Raw genomic sequence first — 19,650 nt, forward strand, 5'->3', positions numbered from 1 at the left:
TGGGGAGGACCCTACCGATCCACAGAAATAGGGGGGGGGGGGGGCGGGCCAAAACAAAAACAATGCAAAACCGATACCCAGGACCAAGGGAACAAGCAGACTAGGGTGACTGGGCCACTGCCGAATCAGGTGTCAGTGGCGGGGCACAAATCCCGCCACGATAGGAGTTCCAGGGGCCCCACACCTTCACCCATTTCCCAGGCTTACCTCTCGCAACATACACTACCTTCTCCCGAAACATACACCAATCCATGTTGTCCTTCCACACCGAGACCGTTGGCGACCTCTGGGAACCCCACAATTGGGCTATGTCACGCTTGGCCACCATATATCCCAGAGTCACCCACCACGTCTGCGGCACCGTGTAATCAGTTGGCTCCCACACATTCAACAAACCTCTCCTAGCCTCGGGAAACAGCGCCACACGCGTGACCGCTTGCAGCACCGCATGTACACCACGCCAGAATCGCGCCACCTCCGGGCATTCCCACAAAATATGGAAGAAGGTCCCCAGCGAACCACACCCACGCTTACACATCCCATCCACGGCATATCCCATACGCATCAGACCCGGTCCCGTAACGTAGACCCTGTGGAGTATCTTGAGCTGGACGAAACGAAGGTGGGCCGGTATGGCCACCTCTTTCGGGGAGGCCACCGCAGACACCCAGTCTTCGTCATCCAGCTCCAATCCATCGGCGACCCATGCCTCGCGAAGGCCAGTCAGCAGTCCCGAGCGATCGTTGATGAGCTTTTTATAGATCAATGAGATAGTGCCGTCCGGGACATGCCCATCTAGCACCCTATCTTCCAGGGGGGAGCACTCCGGGATGGACGCCACATCCGGGAACACAGAACACAGCGCGTGACGAACCTGTATATACCGGAAGTACTCCCTGTCATGCAACTGGAATTCCGCCTGCAGCACATCGAACGGTTTAAATCCCCCCCTCGTCCAAAGATCACCCACCTTACTGATACCTATTGTGTCCCACTTCTCAAAGCCTTTCGAGGTCCACAAGCAGCCCAATCGCTCCGATGCATACAATGGCGTCGCCCGGGTCAACCGATCCTTCCATCCCATCGCCAAGTTCGCCGCGTGCCACACCCGTACCGCGACCCGCGTGGGACCCGTCAGGCGTGCGTCGAGCGATCTTGAGTAGAGCGCACGATTATAGTCGCCTCCCGGCAGTAACAATTTATCCATTTCAAAAGCCGGGTTAAGGGCGGGCCCGTAGAGGCCATGGTTTATCGCAGCCAGCTGGGAGGCCCAGTAATACCGTTTGATGTCTGGGAGGGCGACCCCCCCCGTCATACCACGGAAGCTTTAGCTTCGCGAGGGCGATACGCGGCCTCCCATCCCAAAACAGGTGGCGCTGCAGACCCTCCACCTCCCGAAAGTAGCGTGCCGGGACGACGTCCATCGTGTTTTGTAGGGCGTATAAGAAACGTGGCAACGACATCATTTTAAACAGTGCCGCACGGCCGAGCGGCGAGAGCGGCAAGCGCCTCCAACGCGCCACATCCTCCTTCAGGCGCCGGAGGGGGGGGGGGGGGGAGTAAGTTCTGTGTATAGCGGGCCGCAGCGTCAAGGGTGATAAAGATACCCAGGTATTTAAATCCCTGTGGAGCAACCTGGATAGGGCAACCCCGCGGAAGGATAGGAGCCTCTCCCGAAAGGACATACACACGGGATTTAGCCCAGTTGATGACTAATCAGGAGTTGCAACCAAATGAACGCAAAACATCCACCAACACGATCAATGATTTACGCGGGGAAGCAAGGTAAAAAAGAATATCATCCGCGTAAAGGGAGACGCGATCCTCATACTCGGGTGTCCATCGGAGACCACGAATCGAAGGGTTCCACCGCAGCATCTCCGCCAGAGGCTCCATGGCAAGCGCAAAGAGGAGCGGCGACAGCGGGCAGCCCTGCCGCGTGCCCCTGCCCAATTCAAAGGGAGCCGATACTCTACCGTTCACAACCACTTGTGCCAGCGGTCCGGAATATAACTATTTCACCCAGCCAATGAATCCCGGGCCAAACCCAAACTTAGCCAGCGCCGCCCAAATATAAGGCCACTCAAGCGTGTCAAACGCCATAGTGGCGTCCAAGGACGCCAAAATGGCTGGCTCTCGTATAAACGGTACCCTCGCGAGCACCCTATGCAGACGCCGCAGGTTGAGCGCGGTGTTGCGATGAGGGATAAAGCCGGACTGGTCTTGATGGATCAGATCGCACACCACGCCAACCAGCCGATTAGCCAGCACCTTGGCGAGAATTTTCGGCTCCGCATTCAACAACGAGATAGGCCTATAAGACGTGACCCGATCCCGCAGCCTCCCCTCCTTGTGAATAACTACAATAGTGGCAAGACGCTGGTCCAGCGGGAGGGAACCCGCCGACCGGGCCGCGAGGAACATATCACGGAGATGCGGAGCCAGCGTATCCGGTCGTAATTTGTACAATTCGATGGGCAGGCCATTAGGACCCATGGCCTTGCCAGAGGCGACCGAACGTATGGCGAGGGCTATCTCATCAGATGTCGGAGCCGCATTCAACAACAGTTTATCCTCCTCCGAGAGGGAAGGCAGCGCAATGTCTTTAAGCAGGTCATGGGAATCCTCTTCCGAGCGGGAAGATACCGGGGAATACACCCCCCGGAAATACTCAGCAAAACAAGCAACAATTTCCTCCGGCTCAGTGACACACACACCATCCAGTCTCTCAATCAACGGGACCACGCGACTCGCTCTCTCCCTTTTATCCAACCACGCAATCAATTTACCAGCCTTATCACCCACATCATACAGCCGCCCCTGTTGCTCTCTTCTCAAGCCCCTGGCCGCCTCCGTGACTAGGGCCCTGTAGTCCGCCTGCTTAAGTCTGAGAGCATGCAATTTGTCGTCCGCGACCCCACACTCCAGATCACCCTCCAACTCAGTTATCTCAGATTCGATACGGGTCACCTCCTCCCGCGCACGCCTCCGGGAATGGGAGATGAGGGACAGGGCCTCCCCCCGGAGCACCGACTCATGGCCCCCTTCTTGAAAGTTTTTAAGAGCAAATGTTTCCCCATTCTTACTGATGGGGCTGGCATTTGGGGATACTCTTACATCTCCGCCCTCCAGGCAGAAGAGCACAGGGTCTTGCTCAGCTTTCTAAGTTTACCCCCGGCATGTGCCTCCTATAGTGTCCATCAGGAGCTTGGCATTGTGAGAAGCTTACCTGGTATATGATGTCCACTAATGTAAGTGGGCACCTTGCACCAGTCCAGACAGCCCTAATGGTGATTTAAGAGGTCTACACAACCTTCGAAAGGTCTCTAAGTGGTAGACGTGGAGAGCAGCCTTCAGGCTTAGTCCAGAAGGAGTGTAAAGCAGCTTTTTTTAACCAGAATGCAATCCTATAGTATAGATTAAAGAACCACAGAAGGTATTTATAAATATATGTATTTATTATATAATATACACCAACATGTTTAGACATCTCCTACCCAGAGATAAACGCAATGCACACAATACTTTGCATAGAAATACAGTAAATAGCACAGAATACACAGTGGGTCTGGGTGGGGGGGTGGAGCCCAAAAGACACTAAGGTGACCCTCAAGTGGACCCACAGGCCTGAAGCGCGAGAGGACCTCAAGCAGCTCACCAGAAGATGCAGGCTACAATGCACAACATTGCAGTATGGCCGAAGATTCTGGTCACTGGACGTGCTCTAGGTTGGGGCTACTTGGAGCCCGAAGATCTTCTTGGTAGGAAGCCAAAAAGCCTTTGCAACTGCAAGTTGACGCGGTGCACCGGGTTTCGGTTATTGCAACCCCACGAGGGATACTGTCCGCAAACCTGGTGAGAGGGCAGGGCAGACCTCGGGAGCTGTGGAGAACCACCACCTGTGTTGAAGAACCTTTCGGAGTCAGGATGAGCTTAGGAACAGCATAGGTTGACTTAGTAGCAGTGCCTGCAAATGCAGGGAAGTGACTCCTTCACCTCAAGGGAGATTCCTTCAGGTGTCTTTGATGCCCACAGGCCTTGGAAGGTTTTGGAAGGTTCCTGTACAGTGCACAGGCACAGATGCTGCAGCAGACTGGAAGGGAGACTAAGTCGAGCCCAAACGAAGTCCAGCAAAATCCATAATGCCCAGAAAGTAAAAGTGGTGTTGGATCTTAATCTTGTCTCACGACGAATCTAGGGACCCACCCACACATAAGCCCTTAAGTACCCTATGGAAAGGGTTGAGACGATGCAGGGGAACCTCCCAGGGGAGGGTCTGGACGGGAGGAGGGTACTCCCATGTCCTTTGCCTAGTTTCGTGCCTGAGCGGGAGCCAACTGCTCCTACAGCTGGTTTTAATTGGACTATGCATGGGGACACCAAATGTGCCCCTCATGCAGATTGAGTGGCGCTGGCAAGCGCACCCACCCTGCCCCAATACACTAAATCCTGTCTGGGAGGTGGTCACACCTCCCTGTGACAGGATGCCTATTCTGTCTTCCCCTGCTCGAGCTTGGCTCAGCAGGAGGGCAGAATCGGGTCTCTGGTCGGCAACAACCTTTTTTTGCTGTCCAGGTCTAGAAGGCTGTTACCGGGTAAACGGAGAGCCTAACGGAGGGCTTTTCCAGTGCTTGGAATCATACCTTCCACACGGTTTATGATGTAGGAGTATGATTTCAACATGTTTTATACCAAACGTTATAGTGGTAGTTGCAGCCAGTTTCGTGATGGTCATCGCGTAATTCGCCCCTCTATATAGTCAAATTAGTTTAAAAAATGGGCTAACCTAGAACTAATTGCAATACAATTTCTGTGAGTGGATTGTTATTGAAATTTTTCCGTAGAAAACGATGGTGAAAAGTCTACCACTCTATCATGACGTGTTAATCCAATATGGCGGATTTTTCAAAATGGCTGCCCATTATTTGAGATATAGGGTATAACTGTTTATATGCCCATGTTTGGTATGGTTTTATATGTTTTTAGGGACGGGAAAGTCAAAAATAACATCAAAAATTCAAACAGCACTCCTCAGTATAAGAATAGTAGGATTTCAATCATCGTCCATGTCCACTTCCATGGAATTGCAACAGCTTATTCCTCGACAATCCATGCACGCATCTGTGCACACTATTCCCTGTCTTTTGCATATACATTGCAGAGTCGCACATTGACTCTTGCTACAGCCACATTTCACACATTTTAATAAATGATCTGGTGCTGGTGCTTGACTCATTCTAATGGGAGCCAATCTTCCATCTTTCACTTCAAATACCCACTGTAATGGATCCATATGAATACCCATCCACTGCTGCACCTGATGATATACTCTGAGTGAATGAAATTTGCAGGCATCCTCTGTAGGAGGCAAGACTTCCGGTTTCACATGTATTGTTGATTTTGTTGCCTTTGAAGTGAAAGTTCGAAGTCTCATATCATGTAGTGTGCTGCCTCCTGTTATTCCTCCATACAACTCTATAATAGCATTAAGACCAGCATTTTCTATTTCTTCTGTTGATTTTTTGGAAGTTTGGAATACGGCAGCACTTTCTTTGAAGCTGCCTGATTTTCTTAGCAACTTTATGGAGTCACGTTTTCCTAATCCAAATGGTTTGGAGGTGGTATCACATCCTAATAAGGCGTGAGCAAATAAGATATGAGAGCAGACGTCATTACCTAGAGCTTTTGCTAATTTCCTAATATCATACATAGTTATGTTTTTGGAAGATTTCTTAGGTTCTGGGCAAAGGAAAATATCAAATTGGTTTTCTTGAAAATGATGGAGTAGTATGAGAAGATCGGTGTCCTCGCCAACAATGGCTGTTGGATGAGTTTTGGCCGACTCAATAGCCTCCAAAACGACAATGAAGTCTGCATCATTATGAGCTTGCTTTGTTTTACACCCAGCTTCTTGTAATTTTTGCGATAATTGATCAATGAAGGCTTGTTTATTTTCATTATTACTCAGAAATAATTGTTTCTGGATGGCGATGGAGGTAGAAGTTATGAAATTTACTTTAGGTCCTACAATACCTCAGTTTCTTTTTAGATGGGCTTCTGATTTTGTAGAAAATGTATCTCCATATCCGTCGAATACTATTATTGCCTGGCCATACTTTGTTAGCACATATCTCTCATAGGCACAAAGCAGCTCATGGAGTGTCTGATTCGGACACCAAGGAAGGCGATGTAGTAACCACCCACCATCAATGACGAACTGCATATTTTCGGGCATGTTAGCAATGGCTGGTACTTGCTCTTTAATATAATTGACAAGCTGCGACTTCCCAGATTCCCTCATAAGTCCATGCTTATTGAATAAACTAGCTGGGTATGAGCTAAGCTCATAACGAAACACCTCCTGCAAATCCACGCCACTAGTCTGAGCACAAAGCAACAAGCGCTGAAACAATAGTTCAGGATCCATAACAAAGGTTTCTTATTTCAATTTAACAGATTGAACTGATTTCATTACCTTCACCTGGTTGCTTTTTCTGAAAGAGAACTTGGAGACTCTTTTGTCCGTCATCTCATTAAGAATTCTATTTTCAATTTCTTCTGCAAGTTCAGGATTAACATCACTGCCATAACTAACACCCGTGACAATGTTACGCAGGTTGCTGTCTCGCTCAAAAACATTGAGCTGTTCTACATATACCAGTACTTTCTGTGTATCTCCTTTATTGCGTTCAATTCTTGAGCTGGTCATAGTAACATGTTGCTCACTTGCTGCATGCTTCACTGAAGCAAAGTCCTGCATGCATTCATTCAAATGGGTGCAAATAGGGTGTGACATAACCCAGACAAGCTGCTGCTGTTCTGTCATACCTTCCCAGGAGTCATTCCGCCGAATCCTTTTATTTTCTTCATTAGAACTTATTCAATTACCAAATCAGTGGAAAGGCCACCCCAAAACCTATCACTTCTTCGGACAACATGCAGACCATTTGTAAATGCCGTGTATACATCAGGATCTTCAAATTCAAGCTCAACCATTCTCTCATAATACAGTCGTGCAGAACTGGCATATAAATTATGGCCGCATGCTGCAAAATAAGGTAGCATCTCCTTTACCATTGCAAGATGTAGATGCCAATTTCCTGTTCTTTCAGCATTAAGAATTGTTTCACGATGTTGACCATTTCCAAATATTGCAACCAAAGTCGAGGAGTCCTGTAAAATGTAAGTTCATCTTTGGCCTCCAACAGTTTGGTTGCAATTTCGACAACAGCATTATGTGTAACATCCTCAACAGAAAGCTCCACATTAAGAAGATTATTAAACAATGATCTAGCTGCCTGTAAATCATCGTTATCATCTCGGGATTCCCGCGCTGTGCTGAAGGGTTCGAGCGCGGGCGGGGCCATGACGGAACGGTTCCGTCATCCGCACAGCGCAACCGATGCTCATGACGGAACCGTTCCGTCATGAGCATCGAAGGGGTTAAGAAAAATACAAACAATAACAACAAAGTTACAAAACACAAACAATAGCAAACTTTTTATTTCAAAAGTTAATTGTAATATTTACGTTCCTTCACACTTTGTCATATAAGTCAACGAAAAAATTATACAAACTTTGTCTCTCTGACATATTCCGCGATTATTTGATATTATGGTCATCAGAAACAATTTTTGATGTTATTTTTGACTTTCCCGTCCCTAACAACATATAAAATGATACCACACATGGGCATATAAACAGTTATACCCTATATCTCAAATAATAGGCAGCCATTTTGAAAAATCCGCCATATTGGATTAACGCGTCATGATAGAGTGGTAGACTTTTCACCATCGTTTTCTACGGAAAAATTTAAATAACAATCCACTCACAGAAATTGTATTGCAATTAGTTCTAGGTTCCGCAACAAATTGACTAGTCTAATATGGTATATGGCTGCTTCACTTACAACCCGGAAGAATGCACTCCGTAGGCTGTTGGGGTGTCCTCATGCAGGGGCACCCTCACACTTAAAACTAAGCACCCTGCCTTCAGGATTGCAAAGGCCTATTATAGGTTTATAGAGAATTCCCCCTAGATATAGGAAACCTATATCTTTAGTAAGTGGTGCTTACACAGGCTGCAATGGCAGGCCTGTTCCATTTTGAACGATCTCCCAGGGGTGGCATAATGCATGCTTCAGTCCATGGGGGGGCCTCTGGGGTACCTATGCCCTTGGCTCTTCATTGAGCCCATTGCTGTTAAACATAAATGCCGGTGGCCCCAACATGGAGCCCCCTTTATTAGGTCTCGCCTGGCGTTGGAGCGCGCATGCGCTCCTCGCCTGCGAGAGCTATAGTCCTCAATCAAGTTTCATGAAGGGGACTCAAAGCCCTGCCCTCGTTTTCATTGGGTAGCGTCCGCGTTTATGTTAAACGCTGGCTTCCCATTGAAAAGGAGGGTTTTCGGTTGCCGCCATTTTGCCTATTTGGACGGCCCACTAGGACTCGGCCGCCTGCATTACGGCTGTTGTGACGAAGTTTCTTATCAGAAGCTTTGTCACGCTGCCTTGCACGCGCCAAGGGCTTCTTCGGTGTTGTGTATTTTTCCAATCCTTAGAGGGTATGCTATATGCGTTTCTTTAGTCTTTTTCCATCTGCGTCACCGGGATTTCAGTGGCCGAGAGGCTGCGTGGTCCGTGGAGAAGACGTCCAATTAAAGCTGGCACCACTGACTCTACTCACTGGAGGTACTTTAATGAACGCGGCGCCAATGCAATCTTTGGGGGAAAAAAAAGAAGAAAAAAAAAAGTTAAGAACATGTCACTGTTTGTTGGCGTGATGCATGTTATAATAACAAACCGTAGCAAATTGTTTTCAGAACTTCTGATGCGCGTAGCTTACTGACTACATTTCCTAGATTGCAACAGTCGCTGCTCAGTGCCCAGTGAGATTATACTTCAATACTGCGGCTGAACAAAATCCATGGAGGCGCTTAATTGACATAAACAAAACACTGCTTCTCAGCGTGTTTTAAAACCGCATCGGTGTCTGTTAAGCGTGAAAAAGGGAATATTAATAACATATTTCCTGCCCTGCTCCTTTTAATAGCCGGGGCAGTGTTGTCTGTAGCATTGTACAAAAACACACTTTTTCTTCAACTTTAATAAGCGCGGCGCCGTTTTCATGGACACCGCGCTATGCTCGGCTGGGGGTGTTCCTTGTCCTGCTGAGCTTGCTGATGGGATGGAGGAATGGCAATTGTTCCTCTTTGGCGTTCCTGAAAAAGTCCCTTTCCATGGCTGTGCGTCATTGACGTGCCAAGGTCAAAATACATTCTAGATTGGACGCTGCCAGCTGTATCGAGGATTTGGGGTCACTTTCTTTTAGACTTGTAAACTTCAAATGATATTCGATTTGATTATGTTCTTTGCCTTAAGGTTTTATTCCTATAATGCTGCTTTTTTTGGCGCACCATGTGTTTTTCTTCAGCATGTGTGCTGGAGGCATCCACTGGAAGAAAATGTAATTTCCCCTCATTTGTAGTATTTGCGCTCCACAGTGAGTTTTTGCCCCAAGAAAATTGCATGCAGTGTCACAAAACTGGAAATCTTTATTCCCTTCCAAACTACATATTTTGCCTCCCTCAGATGCTAATGCACCTGATGGTTTGGGAAGAGCCTCCATGCGCTGAGCAGGATCCTGGACTCGGTTTGATGCCATCATGTTGTGCTAACATACATGCTAAGCTTCGTGGTGCTCAGTGCAGCACTGACACCACCAGTTCACTGAGATGCCCTCTAATATGGATCAAGCACCAGTGTGGTGAATCTTAGCCCTTTGAATTTAGCTATGAACTGCTTTTGTAGGAAATACTGTGTTTTACATTGGCGAATTTGTTTTTTTTATTTTGTTGGCAAACTGCACATTGTATCTAGTTATATGGAATATGATGCAACCGTGACTTTAATGTCAACAGTATGGACTGCAAAAAAAACAATTCTTGGTAGTACAGTAGGTACAATCCACTCACATTTCTCGAGTGTTTGACAGTGGCACTGCTTTAGCTGCTAATGCTGAAGTGAGTTGCATTTAACTTACAGAAATGGTTGAGTGTCGTGGTTACCAATACAAACTCGCCAGAACTTATGCAGTAGAACCATTTTCTTTCAACTATTCCGTCCTTGCTCTAGATTGGTGTTTTGCACATGGCTAAAGGCTGCATACGTGTAGGCTAGAGCTAATGTTTTGATTTTAAACTTTAGTTTTTTAAACTTTGAGTGGAGGCTGGTAGATTAAATTGCGCCTTCCAAACTGCAGGTTTTGCCTTCTTTGAGTCTTCATAGTTCTCCGAGATGTGGTATTCTATTTTTGGATTTTTATTTTGATGATTTTGCTTGGGAATCCATTCCCCCTGGCACCTATGCACGTATTACAAGTTTGTACTAGCTCCACCTTCAGTAATAACTTCTTGCTGCCTGGTTTGTTCCAAGTTTGTCCTTGAAAGAATTTAAGTACAACACAATCAACAAGGATGGGCCAACCCAATAGGCTGGCCGTGGAAAGTTGCACTATTTTGTTTACTTTTAAAATGTATGTAATATGAAACAAGCATTGGCATAGCCAATAGGTCTCACCTTTGGGACCTTATAAGTGTTTAGTTATCCAGCACAATATCCTTGGTGCAACAACTTCAAGTGTTGCATGGCTAAACACTTATAAGGTCCCAAAGGCGAGACCTATTGGCTATGCCAATGCTTGTTAATATTAGTTGTTTCTTTTGCTTTTCAGCTCATTTGTATATTGGTGAAAGTGCTGCTGCCACTCATTTCAGTGGCATTCTGTTAGTATATTAACTCACTCTTGCTTACTTAAGTTGCTGTTAGAGATACTTCTGACATAACCTGAAACTTTTAAAGCTTTCACATTGAGTCTTGCTGCTGCTACCGAGTCTTGCTTTCAGTGTCTACAGGTCCTAATGCAATCATGACCTGCAGCCCTGCATGTGAGTGCTTCTGCTATCCTATACTGTCATATCCTGCTGCTTTCACTCTGAGTACTACTGTCAATGAATATAACTCATGCCAGTGCTCTCCTTCAGCCCATCATGCACAATGCTGTCATCCACTGGTGATCCAGCTGTCAGTCCTTCTGCTGCCACCTCTCCTGTTCAGGTGGAGGAACATGAGCTCCTCACTAGCTGGGGGTTCAGTTGTTGTGCACCAGCTTGAGCTACAGCATCCCAGTGTCAGAGGGGCAGCAGGTTAATGGGCATGCTTACGCCTTCCCACATAAATGGGTCTATGCCCGGGCCGAAGTCATCCTTGTGGCTCCGGATCGGGCACGAAGATACTGGTATCCCGAGCTACTAAGCATGGCGATCGATCCACGGATCCGTCTGCCTCTGCGGGAGGATCTTCTGTCGCAGCAGCAGGGGATGGTCCTCCACCAAACCTGTCCAGCCTCCACCTCCATGCGTGGAGATTGAGCGGCGACAGTTGACAGCTTTGGATCTTCCTCCTGAAGTCTGTGATATCATTCTGGCAGCCAAGAATCCCGCCACTAAAACGGTATACACCTGCAGGTGGAACAAGTTTGTGGCATGGTGCACAGCGAAGACTGTGGATCCCCTTTCTGCCCCTCTTTCTGAAGTCCTTCTGTTCCTTCTTTCTTTGGCGCAGCAGGGCTCTGCTCTGGGCACTATCTAAGGTTATCTTTCGCCCATCTCCGCCTTTTTTCGGCTTCCAGATCAGCCTTCTCTTTTTAAGTCCACGGTTGTTAACCGTTTCCTGAAAGGTATTACGCACACGTTTCCTCCCGTGCCGTTCATAATGCCTCAATGGGACTTAAACCTTGTCTTGACATCTGATGTGCGCTCCCTTTGAGCTCCTTCATACCTCTCCTTTGCGTCTTCTCACTCAAGACGGCTTTACTGGTAGCTATCCCCTCTGCCAGAAGAGTGAATGAGCTCCAGGCTTTTTCTGCCAAACCTCCTTTCCTTTCTGTTCATCCGGAAAGGTGGTTTTAAGGACCCGTCCTTCTTTCTTGCCAAAGGTTGTCACGCCCTTCCACATCGGGCAGACCATCACTTTGCCCACCTTCTTTCCGCATCCTTCATGGGAGGAGGAGAGACGCTACCATCTGGACCCAAAACGTGCGCTCGCATTCTATCTGAAGCGTACACAGCAGTTCCGGGTGGATGACCAGCTCTTTGTTGGCTACGTGGACACCAAAAAAGGTAGGGCTTAGCACAAACTGACCATCTCGCGGCGGGTCATTCTGTGCATCAAAGCATGTTACTCGTTGGCTAAGAAGGAGCCTCCTGTGGGGCTGCTTGCCCATTCTACCAGAGCAACGGCACTCACTACTGCCTTGGGACGTGGCGTCCCCTTGAAGGGCATGTCAGGCAGTTACGTGAGCCTCGCTGCACACGTTTACCAAGCATTACTGCCTTGACAGTCAGGTCTGCCTTGACAGACTTTGGCCGTTCTGTTCGCCGTGACTTTCTGGTGTAATCTTGTTCGCAGACCCACCACCGGGTTTGGTATTGCTGGGGTATCTATTCTAAGGTAAGGAATCTGTCACTAACTTGTCTCTCTCAGATGCACAGGTTACTACTTGGGTAACGATATATCTGTAAGAGGCATTAGTTAGTGATAGATTCCTTACCGCCCCACCCATCCTCCCCATTCTCCAAACTGATTTCTAAGTAGTCTCCATGACGTCATCTCGGCGCTTACGATGCCAGCGACTGACGCAGAGCCGCACGACGCCACCTATTGACGCGCAGGGGTACTGCTACAAAAACTTTACGTATCCAGTCTTGACGCTTGGGGATAGTCTAAGGTAAGGAATCTATCGCTAACTAATGTCTCTTACATAAATATCGTTACACAAGTAGTAACTTGTGCGATGTCCCCTTTGATATCTGGTCATTTCACTGCGTTAATACAACTTGTCGGGCAAGTCAAGTCTTAAATACCAGTGACAAGACAATGCATGTTGAGCAGTATGGTGACTACTCCTGTGTTCTGCCTTTCTCTTCCAGTTTGTAATGTTTTCTCCAGCCAGCTGTTCACAGCATTGAGTGGGATGAAGTTCTGGACCAAACACACAGAGAAGTAGGAGGATAAAAGGTCGCTCTTTTTTAGAGCTTACCAGGCAACAATGCAATGTTAGAAAAAATGCCCTCACCCACAACAGTTTGTGACATGCTTCATCATAGGGCTGCTAAACACACCTCTGCACAAGCCAACACTTGAGGTGGAGAAATAGGGTGGGGGAGACAATACAAACACATAGAAGAGACTGGATCAAATAAGAATAAAGTGCAGAAAAACTAAGTTAAAAAGCACTCAAGGAATTCCAAATACCTATTTTATTCATGGATTCCCCATCTACGGTTAAAGGTTTTGCTAAACCTGTGGTTGGTGGTAAGCAAGTGAGTTATGGACTGTTTACCCCTCCACTCTGTAAGATTGTCGACCTGTTTCTGCCGGACCTAGTGTCTTCTCCCCGGCTTTCATCAGGACCACTAGATCCCAATGTTAGTACCCCTTTATCCTACCTTAATATGTAGATCGAAGTATGAGATTGTATGAATACGTAGGTCGTGTAATCACACTGATTCCAATCGAGTTTCACTGTAGTTCAGTGTCGAAAGGGTGTGGGAGCCCTTCCAGCGCCGTGCAGGATGAAGTTCTCAGACATGCATGTCAGGTGGCGTAGACCTTCTAGCAAAATACCTAGTCATTGTATAAACCTGTCTTGATATTGATGTACTTAGACTGTCATCCTACTCCTGCATGTAAGTGATTTTATTACTGAACTATTAATGATGAACTTTTTAATCGTTCCTGCTTTTAGTTTACCAAATTTGCGAGGAACGGACTACCTGAAATAGTCTATTGATTGCTTTTGCAAAAATCCACTTCAGAAACCTAGCTTAAGGAGTTAACCGCCTTAGAAGCTCATTTATTTAGTCTTTTCTATAATTGGATAGGAATGTTAGAAGGGTATTTGTATGTATTTAAAACCACCTTATTCTGTACATTAACTCATGAAGTGTATATCATTAGTTTTACTTCACTTTTGATTATTTTTTTTTCCTTCCAAATACAGGATGGTAGGCACAGTTAAGTCATTGTATTTGTAGTTACATTTCATTAGTGCTAGCGTGGAAGGGCTAATCAGCCTTTCTGAGTTTGCAGATTGTATTAGATTGTCTTTGATATTAGTCAAACATTTTCTCTTGATAAAATATTTGTTCAATAAATTTGATAATCTGTTAATTTTTTTCACTCAGTTGATAAGCTCTATGAGCTCAGTAGCTGAGCACTGTCTGCCTTCCTTATTACGCACCTTATTTGATTGGTACAAGCGACAAAATGGAACTGAAGATGAATCTTACGAATACAGACCTCGATCTAGCACAAAGTCTAAAGGGTAAGAACAAATATATTATTTACCTTTTGACATATATTTTTTAATAGCTACTAATAACCATTGTTGGTAAGAATGTCATGACAATAGAGAGATATTGTAACTGTTGAAGTAATTATGTTGTTTGTTTCATTTGGCCTAAAAAATATGATTGGTGTGGCTATTTAGACTGCAGACTACATTTATGTTGTCTGGAAAGGACTTATTGTTTCAAGTATGAAATATTTTCTAGTCACAGTAAGGACCGTGTATTATTTTGAAAAACGGTCTACTTGTGTTTCAGTTGCGAATTGTGGTTCTCTCAGCAGGTGCACAAGTTGTTTTTTTAATGACAATAACTAGTCCTTTTCAGACTTTTTTGTTTGTTTCGTAACAATAGTTGAACTTCATCAGTACTTTTTAAAATGGAATTTTAAACATATAAGATGTTATGAGCAGAACAAACTCAATCTACCATTTAACAAAGTATATATGAAAATAAAACTCCTTTGCACCTATGTAGGGTCTCCTTTGCCCAGGCCTTGTGGTCCATTGTCTGCAGGTAACCAAGCCTTACTTCGCCTAGTCTAAAGCAGCCTGCAGCCAACCATTTGTGGACTGCAAACCCGTTGCTCACAAACTTTGCCCAAATGGGGTTTGAGGTAGTCACTGGGCCTGGTACTTTGGCTGCTCAATGCTGTACAAAACTAACAATTGGTGGTAGGCCTCACCACAGGACAAGAGACAGGCCCTGAGCTCCACCTAGTCGACCTTCAACCACTGCTGCCTACAGCCTTCTGCTGTGTTTAGTGTCAGTTGGCTTCAGGATCTGGGCTGCAGCATGTGGTCTACACCAATTTTCCGTTATTCTTTGCCTATTGCACACTGGCTTTATTTATATTCCAGTGTTAAAAATGCAGCGTTGCAGCCAATGAATGCTGACATGATTATAAAAATGTTTTTTTCACAATTAAGGTGGTTCTAAAGAATGATTTTTGTTTTGATTTTTTTTTTAAATCTTTGATTTTGGATTTTAAGTTTTTCTTTTTTTTAGATGAAACAAACATGGAAAACAAACTCTTTAACTTTGAAACAAAAATAGATGTAGGTCTGTAGCAGGAAAGAGTACTCAGTGTTGGGATCCTTCAGCAGGTTTCGCTAAATAATTGTGTTCTGCTTTCTTCTCCAAATGTGTGTTCTGTGCATCTCTGTATAAAAATCAGACCTTTCTGCGATCTTGGTATACTGGAATGGTGGTAGGGTCTTGGCTACGTGTAGCCCGTTTATTTTATAATTTTTTAAACTTTAACCTCCTGGCCTCGTCTTCCATCGTGGATGATATATGCCAATGGCTCCTAACCTTTTGACTTCTGTGGACCCCCAAAGAATCCTTACTGGAAAATGGGGACCCCCACTTAGTCGTTATTGGAACCGGGGGAACCCCAACTTAAGTAATTTCTATGATTTGAACCTCGAAACAATGCACACATATAGAAACAAGTATACACCAAACCAATGCTCAAACATTTTAAATATTTTGTTTAATTCACAATCAAATATAGAAAAGTCTAAATTTTAACTTTTGCTTCTTTTTGTATAATTTATTTTATTTATTAATTGTATTATTTAATTTGTAAAACAGTTGTGGGCCCCCAGGGTTTCCTGGACCACAGGCTAACCACTGGCATATGTAGTTCATAAATGACAGGATAACGTTTTCACAAATGAAAGCTTTCAAGTTTTCCTCAGGAGAGTCTGGCTGCACGTTTTGCATGCCACTTTCTGGTCAATAACTTCTTTCTCATTTAGTAGATGTGTAAAGTAATTCTGCACCTCGGATTCCTTTATTTATTTCTACTCGTCCTCTGACTGACAGAAATGTCAGCAGAAGATGTTGAAGGTCCTGTACTGTAATCTGGCACCCCTTTGAGATGTTTCCTGCTGTGGCATTACCTCCCCTTTCCCTGCATTAGATGCTATGATGGTAGAGCAGACTATGCACAATGTCCTCTAGAAAGCAGAGTGATAATGCTCACAGACCAAACCTTTTTCTTTATCCAGTGGGAACTAATTAAATGGGGAATAGTGATGTGATTTCCAATTCAATCTCCTCTTTTAAGCAATTTACAGCTTGCGAACCTGGAAATGGAAGTCTGTTGGCCTGTGCCAATGTTTTGAGATCTAACTTACTATTTTTAGCTTAGTCTTCTGCTTAAGGTCCCATGAGCTCACTTCATTTGTAAGGAGCTTGATTTTAACATAATTACACATTTGAATTGACAATTCTGAAAACATGAATCTCCTATTTTGTGACTTTTAACTGCAGATTCCTCACCTTAGAAAATTCTCCAGGCAGCAGAGTAGACCTGGAGATTAATTCATAGCAGTGCTCTTGTGTACTGCTATGTGGTGTTGGGCGGTTCCATGTTGGCTCCTCACAGCCCTGAAAGTGACATAGCGGAACTGCATACAAGTGGCATTCCTTCATGCTGATATCTTTCCCTTTCTTATAGCACATCTGGAGCTCTGCTCCTGAATTTGTCAGTTTTCTGCTAACTTCCAAAATAGTTCAAAGTTTGCTAAGCAATGATGTCCCCACCACAAATGTCAATTATTGAAAGTGTTGCAGCTGTGACTGCAGGAACCTGATGTTGATTGTGGACCCGCCCGAGAAGCGTCTTTGGAGTCTGGGCTCGTGACATGACTCCTAAGTTGTCTGATAGTGTGTCCTGATGCACCTTAAAGCAATCTGAGACAAGGTGGCAAAGTTGTAGGTTTATGAACTCAAAAAGGCATCGATCTGTCTCCAGGTTGCAGTCCCAGACTCTCTCTCCTCTCTCTCTCTCTCTCTCTCTCTCTCTCTCTCTCTCTCTCTCTCTCTCTCTCTCCCTCTCCCTCTCCCTCTCCCTCTCCCTCTCCCTCTCCCTCTCCCTCTCCCTCTCCCTCTCTCTCTCCCCCTCTCCCCCTCTCCCCCTCTCCCCCTCTCCCCCTCTCCCCCTCTCCCCCTCTCCCCCTCTCCCCCTCTCTCCCTCTCTCCCTCTCTCCCTCTCCCCCTCTCCCCCTCTCCCCCTCTACGGTGAGCCCAAAGCGAACTCAACCATTAAGTGAAGCAGGGCTCAACCCCAAAATACCACACTAACTCCAAAGAGGATGTGCTAGGTTATCACAATCTAAGTCCCACTCCTTTGAGTTGCGCCTCAACTTGCCCAGAATTTCATGGACCGTCCTATACCCTGCAGGAAATTGAGGTCTTAAGAGGCCCAACTGCACATTTTCAGTGCCTTTCCGGCTCCCTATGGCATGCCTTCAGCTCCCATGGAACGTCCGAGGCATCCATTTGATTTATGGCTTGCAGGTCTATTCCCAGTTCCCAGTAGTTGCAAGGCCTGTACCTACTCTGATACAGACTTACATTCAGGCCAATTAATCTCTCCCATTTTCTGACAAGCCAACACTGGAGGATGATCTGGTGCTGACATCCATGCTGGTCCCTGAACTGACATCAGCCATAGTTGTGCTGTAAAATTACAAAGTCAGCTGGTTGTTATGCAGCCCGACTAACCCTGTCAACGGAGGCTTTATGATCTTTTTGATTGTGATCTTGTGCAGGAGCAGGGTGCACCCCAGGATGTAAATGATCATGATAATGAATGGGATAACTTTCTCCCCCTTTGTTATACTGACAATGCCGTAAAATGTTTCATACAGAATTCCGGACATGGAGCTTGACTCGCTAAAGGGCCCACCAACCAAGTTCTCGCATGCATATCAGGTGGCGTAGAGCTCCTAGGCATTGTACATCTGTCTTGATATTGATGTATTTCGACTGACATCCTGCTCCTGCATATCTAAATGGATATATTACTGTTCTGTTATTGATGAACTGTTTAATCATCCTGCTTTTAATACACAACATTTACATATAACTGACAGCCTGAAATAGTGTATTGGTTGTTTTTGCAGAAATTCACTTCAGAAACCAAGCTTAGTGAGTAAACCGCTTTAGAAGGTCATGTACTTAGGCTTTTCTGTAATTGGATCGAAATGTTGGAAGTGTTTATATAGTATTTAAAATCACCTCTTTGAGTACATTGACTAATGGGGTAATTAATTTCCTATTACTCCACCAGATAGAGAACCCAAAAGGATTCATGCTTTTGGAAAACACATATTTTCTTCCACCAGTCTTGCAGTGCTACTTGTGAACAGAGTTTGCCTGCAGGCTGCTACATACATGCGCTTTGGGACATGGCAACCAAGATCTTGCAGGTAGTCCCGGAAACTCTTAGAGCCGCATTGGCTCTGACAATACACGACAGGCAGGACTCTGCCAAGTATGTTAGCAAAGTAGTTCTGATACCATGGATTGTCTGAGCCGGGCAATCACAACCAGTGGTGTTCTTTGTAGACACACCATGATGAAATACACTGGGTTCTGTGGTAACGCAGACCTCCCTCAGACATGCTCTTTGTGTCTTGCTTCTTCAGAGGGAAGGCAGACTCTGCCTTTGAACACTTTACAACTACAGGGCTACAGTACATTCCGTGTGTACCTCTGCCAGATTTTTTCCAGTTCAGAAGGTTCCGTGGTTGTTTCAGAGGGCTGGTTCGTAGAAAGATAGCCTTCCCAGCCATTGATGCAGCAGACAACCCAGTCCTTTCGAGGTTCGGACGGGGTCCTGGCATACAACGTGCGAGTCAGCAGAGGCACTAGTCCCTCTAACTCCTCCTCCGCTGCTACATTTTCCAACAGACTGCTTTAGTTTACCCTTAGCAGCATGTGCCCAACCAGTGGGGGCAGGATTCAACATTTCCTGTTGATTGGCAATCCATCATGTCCAACAAATTGGTCTTACAAATTGGTCAAAACGGGTTGTCCTTCATTTTCTCTCCTTCCCGCCAACTATCTCTCCCACATCAAAAACGAATGTAGGAGCATCTATCTGTCTTGGTACAGGAAATACGCCAAGGGTCCCATTAGGAGGGTGCTTGACTCTGAAAAAGGCAGGTTCTGTTACTCTCGTTATTTGTCATGAAATAAAATGGGGTTCTTAGACTTGTCCTGAATTTTCGAACCTTGGATGCCTTCCTGCAAGACAGTAGACTAATTCAAATTACATAGATACATCGCCCCAGATTGTATCTGCTCTGGACCCTGTAGACTTGAGGTATCCTTTGACTTGCAGGGCACTTATTTTCATTTGCCCTGCTGTTTCCACAGGTGTTATCTGAGGTACAAGGTGTACCAGGAGCATTTTCAGTTTGCCATGATCCTCTTTGACCTTAC

At 45.7% G+C, this 19,650-nt stretch overlaps 2 protein-coding genes across 20 annotated transcripts in view; one reads left to right on the top strand and one right to left on the bottom strand.

Moving 5' to 3' along the window:
- The window catches only part of FRYL (FRY like transcription coactivator), a 2,516,714-nt gene that overhangs the window by 395,756 nt on the left and 2,101,308 nt on the right, over positions 1 to 19,650 (top strand). For all 19 annotated transcript variants that reach the window (XM_085642132.1, XM_085642134.1, XM_085642126.1 and 16 more), the window contains one exon: positions 14,248 to 14,387. In XM_085642132.1, the coding sequence (XP_085498258.1) occupies positions 14,248 to 14,387 (140 nt within the window). The remainder of the gene's footprint in view (positions 1 to 14,247; positions 14,388 to 19,650) is intronic.
- LOC146862817 (uncharacterized) lies at positions 5,054 to 6,427 on the bottom strand. The gene is made up of 2 exons (XM_085643399.1): positions 6,254 to 6,427; positions 5,054 to 5,980 (listed from the first exon to the last, which is right to left on the bottom strand). Exons 1-2 carry the CDS (start codon positions 6,425 to 6,427, stop codon positions 5,054 to 5,056), a joined length of 1,101 nt encoding a protein of 366 aa, XP_085499525.1.

The sequence above is a fragment of the Triturus cristatus genome, chromosome 2_2 (assembly GCF_964204655.1).
Source record: "Triturus cristatus chromosome 2_2, aTriCri1.1, whole genome shotgun sequence".
Taxonomy (NCBI): Eukaryota; Metazoa; Chordata; class Amphibia; order Caudata; family Salamandridae; genus Triturus; species Triturus cristatus.